This window comes from Cygnus atratus, chromosome 20 (assembly GCF_013377495.2).
Source record: "Cygnus atratus isolate AKBS03 ecotype Queensland, Australia chromosome 20, CAtr_DNAZoo_HiC_assembly, whole genome shotgun sequence".
Lineage (NCBI taxonomy): Eukaryota > Metazoa > Chordata > Aves > Anseriformes > Anatidae > Cygnus > Cygnus atratus.
In genome coordinates, this window is record NC_066381.1 from 5,996,615 (window position 1) to 6,007,241 (window position 10,627).

At 40.2% G+C, this 10,627-nt stretch overlaps 1 protein-coding gene across 1 annotated transcript; it reads left to right on the forward strand.

Moving 5' to 3' along the window:
* Window positions 1–454: 454 nt before the first annotated feature.
* KCTD7 (potassium channel tetramerization domain containing 7) lies at window positions 455–7,772 on the forward strand. The gene is made up of 5 exons (XM_035559201.2): window positions 455–779; window positions 1,528–1,697; window positions 3,874–4,052; window positions 4,572–4,944; window positions 5,994–7,772. Exons 1-5 carry the CDS (start codon window positions 636–638, stop codon window positions 6,043–6,045), a joined length of 918 nt encoding a protein of 305 aa, XP_035415094.1. The 5' UTR covers window positions 455–635; the 3' UTR covers window positions 6,046–7,772.
* The last annotated feature ends 2,855 nt before the right edge of the window (window positions 7,773–10,627 follow it).

Genomic DNA, 10,627 nt, shown 5'->3' on the forward strand with positions numbered 1-10,627 from the left:
GGCGCCCAAAGCTGAACACAGCACTCGAGGCACCCAGCAGCACCCCCAGACCCTTTCCCTGTGCAATTCATGCCAGCTGTTAACGTTTTATGTCCGCTCCTGGGTGCGATCAGCAGCAAGCTTTACCACACGAGCGTTCGGTCGAGGCAGAGAGGCCGGTGCCTTTTGTAGTGAGGGGAAAGAGGGAGCGGGCGGGGGGGGGGGGGGGGAGCCCCTGGGGGGCCGCCCCGGGGAGTGCCCGGCCCCGCCGCACGGGGGCGCGCTGCCGCAGGGAGGCGCGCCCCCGCTGCCGCCGCCTCCTTTACCCTATCACAGCCGGCGGGCGGGCCGCCCGCCTCCCCCCAACCAATCGCGCCGCGCGGCCCAAAGGCGGCGGAGCCAATGGGGGCCGGTCGCGGGGCCGGGCCGGGCCGTGTGGGGCTGGCGGGGCGGCGGGCGGCGGGCGCAGCGCTCGGGGCCCGGCTCGGCCCGTCGCGGCTCGCCTCAGGGCCCGCAGCCGCCCCCCGGCCGTGCCCCCGGGATGCTCCGTGCGGCCGCCGCGCCTCGGGCCCCTCCGCTCGGCCCTCCCTGAGCCTCCCGGCTCCCGTTTAGCCCGGTGCCGTCCCGTCCGCTCCCGCCGAGCCGCAGCCAGCGGGATGGTGGTAGTCACAGGGCAGGGCAGAGCCAGCCGAGACCCGGATGAGGCCATGTCGAGCTCGGAGGCGGAGGATGAGTTCCAGGAGCCGGCCACCCCCACCGCAACCCAGGCAGGAGAAGCGCTGCCGCTGCTGCCGCAGCAGGTAAGGGCGCCGGGGCTCCCTGCCCCCGGAGGGCCCGGGTCTGCGGCACCCACAGCCCAAAAGCTCCGGGATTTCCTCGTGTCCCTGCCTGCCCGGTGCCGTTCCCCTTATTTCCTAAATCCTTGAGGCCCCTCGCGGCTTAGTTTGGTACCCTGGCAGCGGTACGCCCAATTTCCTTCAGTGTTTGAACTTGACAGATGCAGATAAGTCTTTATTCCGGTGCCGGAGCATCTTGTGGTGTGCTGCGAAGTTTTTGGGGCCTGCTGTATGCCCAAGGTAACGACAGAATCACTGAGTGCTCAGCATAAAGGAACCGGTGCCACAGCAGCTGAGGGCAAGTCCCAAGGCTGGCCTTGGGAGTTCTCTGCCCCCTGCCTTTTGTTTTTATGGAAAAGGGAGTGGAGGCTGTTTTGCGCTTGTTTCTTTCCCCAAAAGAACCAAAAGGAAACGTTAAAGCTCTTAATGAATACCTGGTATTAAAATTGGAGTGATTACTGCTGTTTCAGACTTCCATCCTCAATGACACCATTCACTGATTACACCCAGAAGCCATCCGAAGTATTCAAGGTGTTAACCCTTGAACCTCGCTGCTTTGTGGCAGCAGGCCTGGAAAGAGGCGCTTGTCAGACCAAATGGTGTCACAGCGGCAGAGACTGCGCTGTGCCCCGTGGAAGTTCTCACCTGTTTGGCCTAGGCGTGTATGCAATGCTCTCTGGGCTCGTTTCTGACGATGTGATTGCTTTTTCAGTTTCCAGAAGTTGTCCCACTAAATGTAGGAGGCATGCATTTTACAACGCGACTGTCAACGCTGAGACGTTACGAGGATACAATGTTGGCGGCTATGTTCAGCGGAAGACACTATATTCCAACCGACGCCGAAGGCAGATACTTCATAGACAGAGATGGAGCTTACTTTGGGTATGTGCGGTGGTGACCTCAGCACCGTGCTTCTCAAGTGGTTACTTAAAGAAAAAAACTTCTAAGGAAAAATAAGTTTTAGGTTTATTTCTTCTAGCTAAATCATATTTGTGTAGTAGGCTTTAGGAAAACGTGACTGGCGTGCATCCCTGACTTTAAACACCTCAAAGAGAAAATGAATAGCAGCGTATCACAACTGAAAACAATTCATTTCATTCCTAAGGGCTTAAGTTTTACAGTGGAGAAAGAAAAAACAAGTAATATCTTGAATTTGTGCATTGCCTCCTCTGGAGCATCTACTTTCAACGTATCAAAACATTCTTATGTTTTAAAAAAGAATTTATTTGACATTGCTTTTATATGAAGCTTTTTCGTACAACAATACTTTTCAAGTAATATTACAGTGTTTATGATAAAGAGGGAATGGAGGGGATGCATCTAAGTTACTTAAGCTATTGAAAGAACGATGTTTTCTGTGTTCAATAGGAGATTTGTGGATAGTAATCCAAGTCAAGTTGTGCAGTCATGTGTTAAGAAGACACGTTGTCCAGAAATTGTCTAATTTAGATGCTTGACTGATTTAAACTAGTCTACTCTATTAAAATGGCAATGATTACAGGAATATTTCACTTCCTATAAAATTCCCGTTATATCAAGATCTTTTTTGTGCGCTATGTCTTTAAATGATACTTGCAGTTGTTTATAATTCTTATCATGTATCTGAACTTAGTTAAATTTATATTTTGCTTATCAGACTGTTGCCTCTAGGTATATTATACTGCTCATTTTGAATACAGTTAGCCACATCCGTAAGTGCTGGATTTCCCCTGAATGAGAATATGCAAAGGGGAAGTATTGTTTGGCTTTAACTAATGCATTTCTGAAAATATAAATGGACAGCTAACACAGTGTCTGTGCCTCTGATGGGTTTCAACTTTCCAAGAAGAAAGAGTCATCAAAGTATATGTGCTTTTTGGTAAGTGAATAACTTACCTTTGGAGCTCTTCAAAAATACATTATATTAAAATGTGACTGAGAAAAAAAAAAAAAACATGGCTTAGAGATCTTCTTTTTAAATTATTTTTTCCTGGCCATCCCGTATTCCTTCACTTTCAGGATTTGTTTTGAAACTTTGTAGCATTTGTGTAGCTCTAGTTAAAATAACCCTGATCTTACTAATATTCTGCTTGAATTGTAAGATTTCCCGTGAGATTGCAGGAAATGATGTTTATCTTTGCTAGCAATGTTCATAGGTTAAGATCTTCACCCAAGGCACATTTTGCAATTTAACTTCTATTTCTTGTTTCTCCTTTGTAGACATTTTCTTAATCTCTTCATCAGAGAAGGGTTGAATTATTTTCAAAGTACATTTGGATTGTAGCTTAATTTGAGGCAAAAAATAGATTAAGCCACAGCAGTTATTTGAAAATGATTATTTCTTTACATTTGACAATCTAAAAGTTCCTGCTACTGTGTTGGAAAATCAATTCATTTCCGATGTTACTGATCTGAATTCAAAATGTAGCAGGAACAGAAAGCCGCGTTAGCGCTTGCTGTGTTTGTTGACATTATAATGAAGATTACAGCAATGCTTGTTTTACTTGATATGGTCAATAATAGTTGGTTAATGCTTATAAAATGACTTCTCTGTTAAAAATATTTCAGCTTAAGTGTTGCAGAACCACAAGGAAATGTTCTCTTTTTTAATTATTATTGTTGATTAAAAAAAAACATGTATGGCCCTGGTCCTGTGAAAAGTACACCTCCTTTGCAAATGCAGCATCCATTCAGCTAGAAGCTTGGTTCTGGGTGGGATAAAATGTCCATGCATTTGAAAATCAGAAAGATTATTTTGTCACAGACATAATTTTTGAAATACAGTGACTTCAGTATCTTTCCCATGTTGGTATTTTTTATATTTTATATAAAATACATTGGTATTTTTTTGAATGTGTTTTGACATTAACAGTCGAAAGGTGAAATACTTGAATTGGAGGCTTGAAAATGGCAAATGCTTTTAAAAATGTATGTTGGAAATGTAATTCAGGTTTATTTCAGTTACTGAAGATTAAGGATTTCTATCTCAGTAAACAATGAATACGTTTCCTTTCCCACGCACAACAGTTTTGGAGGAAACTTGTTAATTAATAGTATTTTTTTCCCCTTTTATTTTTAGAGACATACTTAACTTTCTGCGATCTGGTGACCTGCCACCAAGAGAACGAGTGAGGTCAGTTTACAAGGAAGCTCAGTATTATTCCATAGGACCATTGCTAGACTATCTGGAGGATGTCCAGCCTCTGAAAGGAGAAAAAGTTAGACAAGCTTTCCTGGGCCTAATGCCATATTACAAAGGTAAATAAACAAAGTAGTATTGACTGTTTTCTTCTAGCGTGATTCAAGTAGTATATGTGGTGTTCTCAGGCCTGCTTTCAGCCTTCAAACTAATTCCATTATATTTTAAAAGTTTTTATGTACCTTTCATGCTATTTAGATCCTTGAAGTTTCCACGTCAGATTTGTTCCTGCTGCATCTGAGGATGTGGAGTTACGCTGTCTTAAAAGGGAGCAAGATCTAGGTCATAACATGCGAGGCTTATTATTGAATGAGAAGGCTTCTGTGCCTCTGCATCTGTTCTGTTAGGCCCCGCAATTGAATAATTTTGGGCATCTTGTAAGGACACCGAGTTCACATGATAACTGAGACTGATTTAATTAATATAAAATGTATCTAGCGGCATGCAGCTTACACTTGCTAATACTCTATTAAGAATAACACGTGAAACACTGTAGTAATGTTTTGCAGGGAAAAAATGCATTGGTTTTCTTTTACTGTGCGTTTCATTGTTGTTTACAACTTTTTACTGTTTTTTAGATCATTTGGAACGGATAATTGAAATAGCAAAGCTTAGAGCTATGCAAAGAAAAGCAAGGTTTGCAAAACTGAAAGTCTGTGTCTTCAAAGAAGAGATGCCCATCACTCCCTACGAATGCCCCCATTTCAATTCTTTACGTTTTGAAAGAAGTGAAAGCGAGACGAAGCTGTTTGAACATCACTGCGAAGTAGATGTATCTTTTGGACCTTGGGAGGCTGTAGCTGATGTTTATGATCTTCTGCACTGTATTGTGACGGACCTGTCTGACAGAGGGATAACTGTGGATCATCAGTGTATTGGTGTGTGTGATAAACACCTGATAAATCACTATTACTGCAAGCGTCCTATCTATGAATTCAAGATCACTTGGTGGTGAGTTATTTTGCCCAGAGCAGTGCAGGGGATGAAGGGACTTCTGGATGACGATTGCTTTTAATATTTTTGCAACGTGTCTCTGGAAATGCATTGCTGCTAACGTATATTGGAATCAGTCTGCTGAAATGTTGGCTAATGCTTAGCTGTTCAGCAAAGAGGAACCTGTTGCAGAGGTTGAAAAACCTCTGAAATGTTTAAAAACCAGCCTGAAACAAGACTGTTGGCTCAGGTACCTTAATGAGGCACAAAACAAAGTCACCTCATGGAAATTATGGAGAGGAGTGTCTAACATTCGAAAGAAATGTGCCACCTACCAGGTGGCTTTAGTATCTTAGTCTGCAGAACGGATATAACAGATCTCACCCGCGTTATTATAAAGCCTGGGGTGCTAGTAATGCTGATATAATGTGGTTGAATTTTACCCACTTAGAAATGTTTTAGTCACTACTTAAACTTGCCACTTTATAAAATTGAGTAACATCCAGCACAGAGATTCTGGAAATGTAATTTTGATGTAATAGACAATTAAAAAAAAAAGAGTATTCCCTATATATTATTACTTGTGAAGATGAAGCTATATTCCTTTTTTTTTTTTTTTAAATTATGAATCTGCATTGTGAATTATAATACTATATTTCAGTTGTTTCCATTGTTATAAAAAGGAACAGCAGATTTGGAATATATTCCTTAATGCTTTTAGGAATAATTACTGTTCATGGAAGACTTGTGCCTGTTTTTAGCCTTAGAAATTCTAAATGTTTACAGTATCTACTAAAAGAAGCTCTATAGAATCAGGTCATTTGCAAAGGCTTTTGGTAAATGAGAAAACTCCGTATGTGTGTTCCTATTAGCAGAAGTAGGAGGAATATTTAATGTATATTATTTTATTACTGACTCTTTTTACATTCTGTGATATTAAACTTTGTTCTAGAGTTAGTCAAATGACAAGTACTAACCTTTGCCTCACCTTTGGACAATTAAGTCTCATTTTCAACATTCTTGTTGACCCTTCTTGGTGTAATATCAGGACATTTTCTTTTTTTCAGCCTTCATATTCAAATGTACTGGTTGATATGTGGAGAAATAGCTGGGAAGTAAATTTCTTTCCATACTGGAGGAGGCAACCATTGCAGAATCGTCCTCTTTTCAAAAGGTAGTTGTTGCAGTTCTGTCTATGAATAGCCATCTCCTGAAGTTCAATTACTTCATGGCCAAAAACTGAAATACAGATCTAAACATCTGAAGGTGCAGAAAACTCAAGTCTTTTTCAGAAAGATCCCACCTGATGTGACCTCAAAACAAGCTTGAGGATGGAGGGAAAGTCAATGTTTGTGTATTACATTCCGTTGGCTTAGTTAATACAAGAGTCTTGTTTAATTAAACTTCTGACCAAAATGCTTTTAAGAAAATGTTAATTATAATAATCAAAATTTTCAGTTACCTGAGATAATTTTTAGAATAATTATTAAAACTTTACCATAAAATTATCTTATAAAAATATTTTGAAGAGGCTAATTGTTTGCATCAACTAGCCTTCACACTTTTATGTATTTAACTTAGGGATTTTTATTAAATTGTCTCTCTGAGGTAGGGACACATAGCTCTAATGATCCCATTTCAAATGTTTACTTAGAGTCGTTGTCAAGTACTGAGCTTCAGGTCCAGAGCTTAAATTTGGAAAGGGAGTGGGGTGGAGGCAGGAAGGGGAGGAAGGCAAATGTCACGTCTGTGTATTTGTATCTTATTTTAAGTTGGATTAAATTGTTTTCTTAAATATTGGCCTTTCTGTTACAAGTCACTGTACTTGTATTTGACAACCTAAAATCACACGTCAAACAGACTAATAAAATTTCCCCAAACTGAGAGGAAGCTTGCATGATTTCTTCGCTACTCTGCTGGCTTCTTTTTTTTTTTTTTTTTCAGGGAGTCTTAAATTGCAAACCACAATTTCCAATAAAATGACATAAAACCTTAAAGCTGAGGCTTACAGAGTTTTGGCTGTTTATATACCTCAGAGTTTCCAGCATCAGTTTATTCAGAGACCCTGATGAGAATCCCAGTTTTACTGGGATTTTACTGATATTTTTTGCCGCTTCCCATGTAAGTATTTACATGGGACATAATTCTGGTTTGAATTTCAGCACTACTTGTAGAAGTGGAACACAGTCTGACTTAACAGTAGGATTTTTTTCGGGGGCAGAGGGCTAAGAATTGTTCTGTTATCATAGAGAAGCTATGATAATAAAATCCCTGTTTAAATTGTTTGCTATTTTTAATATGCACACACTGATATATTTTTTTTTCCTGCTAATTGTTGAAAGAAGTGTGGAAGGAAGGAAGACTACCTAACCAAAACGATAAAAATCTTGGTCTGTATCAGGTGCATCTTAATTGAAACTTTCATCCTTCGTGTCCTCCAGAAGACAGAAAACATTGTGCAATATTGAAAGAAAGCATGGATTTGAGCCAACATGCTTTCACTTAGCACATACATTCTGCGTGTTGTGATTTGTACAAATTAACAATATTGTTAGTGACTACACTCGTTCTAAGCAGTCTTTGTTTACAATGGTTTAGATTATATTGCCTAATACATATTCGTTTTTTGACAGAAACAGAAGAGTTGTGCAGGCAGATGTCAGGGGAGTATAATCTAATAACTGGTTTATATAATGTTATTGACTTATCTTTTCTTGGCATATAACGTAATTTTTGAAATTCTGCGTTTGCAACTAAAATGTGAGTAGCTGATCTATGTTAAGATGATTGGTTTTGTATATCATGAATGCTATACAATTATCTAATTAAACTAAATGCCTATGTAATACTGCTTATTTATTTATTTACTTCAAGAATTTCTTTATGTCTGGCTAGGCCAGAGGTTTGCTAGAACATACCTATTTCCCTGTGCTTAAATGTTTTTTTTTTCCCCTTACTTAAATGTTTGTGTCACTTTAATACCTATGTTGCTACTTTTAGGTGCACGCAACCCTCCAAATACCTTGTGGTTGCAAACTGACACCATGTCCTTGGACAAATTGGCTGTGCAGGTTTCATGTCATTGATATAATGTTGCAATGAACATCACTTTTGCAGATATTAAAAGAAAAATGCACGTCAGTTCATTTAGCTCATTCAGCGTGAAGGAAAGATATTCTTCCTTAGACATTCTTCCTTCTGTGTTCTGAGACAGGATACATGCCATTTTTGGTTCCAAAATGATGTGCAGGAGCATGGGTGTTTAGAATCAACTTTTTTTTCCCCCTCCTAAATAAGGAATCTCAAATATTTTCAAAGCACAAATTAAATATCTGCATTGCAGTGGTTTCCCTGCTTTTTATGGCTGCCAGGTGATAATGGCAAGACTGTTTAGGGGTACTTATTTAAAAAGTAGAACTGTTAGATGTTTTTGAAGTTGCTGTGTGCATAAACACACGCTCATATACACATTGCTTAGTGTTTTTTTAACATGGAGGAAAGAGAGATCTTACTATCAGCACTTATGTTAAGTGTCCTAGCCAATTTCACAGTACAGTAGATACTCCTGCACCAGTTTTACATTTGTAAAATGGGAAGGATGCCTACTTGTCATTGTAAAACACTCATGAAAAGATGTTTGTGTGGTGTACTGTGGTCAACGTTTATATAATCATCCACTTAATGGCTGTTGATTTCAAGAGTTGAAAATTTATGTAGTTTCTACTTGCTCTATGTAGTCAGCTGAAAGACTTGTTGCTGAACTTCTGTCCTCCTTGGAGGGAAGTGAAAGTGCTAGGAACTTTGTCTGGGAAGCCTTGGAGCTATTTACAGATTTTTCTCTTGTTTCCTGGTGCATGTTTTCTTCTGAAACTGCTGGATATTTTTAAAGCTGATTTTTAACCCAATCCTGTAAGCAAGGATCAGTTTCTGCATGGATGAGGGTTTTTTTTTTTTTTTTTTTTTTTTGGGGGGGGGGTTGTTTTGGGGCTTTTCAAGTTTCCATTATCTGAACTGCAAAAGTAGTAAGACTTGATGGAGCCTTATGATGGATTTTTAAATTGTAGAAGTCTGCCTGGGAGACACCAAGATGTGGTGTACACAACACATGTATTTGTTAATGTGCATATTTTGGGGATTTTGTTGGGTTTGTTCAGTTCTGTAACACTCTTTCCTGAAACTAGCCTGGAAATTAAGGAATAAGTTCAACATCAGGTGTCTGGTAAGCCTACTTACGTCTTAGATATCCCCTGCACTCATTTCGTGAAATCCCTAATCCCAGAGGTGTTCAATATATGAAAAAGTAAAGGCTATCACAGTTAGAGGAGAATCAAGGATCCTCCCTGATTCTCAGCATGAGTCCTTTAGGAATAACTACATGCTGATTCAGTTGCAGCCTCCATTCTTCTGCTCTGCTTTGGTGAGTCTGGCTTCAGCAGCGAAGCCAAGTCGTCACAGGGTTGGACCTGGCTGGCCTAAGTCCTTGAAGGCAAACGCCAAAGGCTTCTGTCATGTGAGAAATACATAAGATTGTGAGATTTGCATAAGCACAAAATCTGACCTTTACTGAGGTGGTTGTTAACATTCCAGCAAACTTTGAAGGGTTTTGATATTTTAAACTGTTCTGATAGCTTTGTTAAACGGTAATCTGTTTTGAGCCATATCGTTCCAATGTATATATTGTGTAAGGTAGAGATGCTTGGCCAGTTCTTCTATTTATGGTTCTCAGCATATCTGCATTTTCCTCGTGGAATCTGAAGCTGAGTGAGATTGTATTCAGGCCTGGGGCAGTGATCAGCTGCTTGTTTCAAGCGTATCATGTGCATTGAGCACGTGCTGCTTGTCGCACAAATGAAAGCGGGAAGGAATCAGTTCTGCAGTGTTATTTCCCCAGGGACAAACCTCACCAGCTCTGTAGGAGTAAGTCAGTCGGGTCCTGCTCTGCACTTTCCCACATCTCCATTTTTGGGATGAACTCTAAGAGGCATGAGGAGATGAGGTGTAGCCTGAAGATTCACAATGAGATAAGGACTCTGACTGGATTCCCCCTTGGGCCCTTCCCCTTTCTGTAACTGTTAAGACGTACAATTCCGTGTGTAGAAAATCTACTACTTCTCTCTGCTGCAGCCTGGGATTTTTTTTCTAGGTGAATACCCAGTCTGTTCTAACCTTTAGGATTTTTTTTTTAGTATTACAATATTGTGACTGATAGTTGCTAAAGAATCAGTGAAAACCTTGTTACTGACAAACATACGTGAATAAGTAAATTAAAAATCTTATTTGCTGAATAATCCCTTTAATTTCAATCTGCTTTAATTTTACTGAAGACTTAAAAAAAAAAAAAAAAAAACACCTCTTACCTCTTTTAATGGCTGACATCTCTTTCAGAGTAATATGTATTCAAGCTAAGTACCTTTATTTTGGGGTTTGAGGCCCTTATTTATTGATTGCTATGAGCATGAGCTAAAGCTCTGATCCATCTTTTCTGTTTGCTTTTTTTTCTTAAAAATAAATAAATATATATATATATATATATATGAAGGTTGTGATTTTCTAACTTCATTTAACTTGTGGGAGCCCTGGCAGCCTTCCTGCCCAACTTTATTCTCACTGCTCATTCTTGTTCATAGATGACCTGGGACAAGTGACATGGTGGAGAGAATGATGGAAATGCCAACAGGGAAAGTCTCAGAGCTCATTGTTT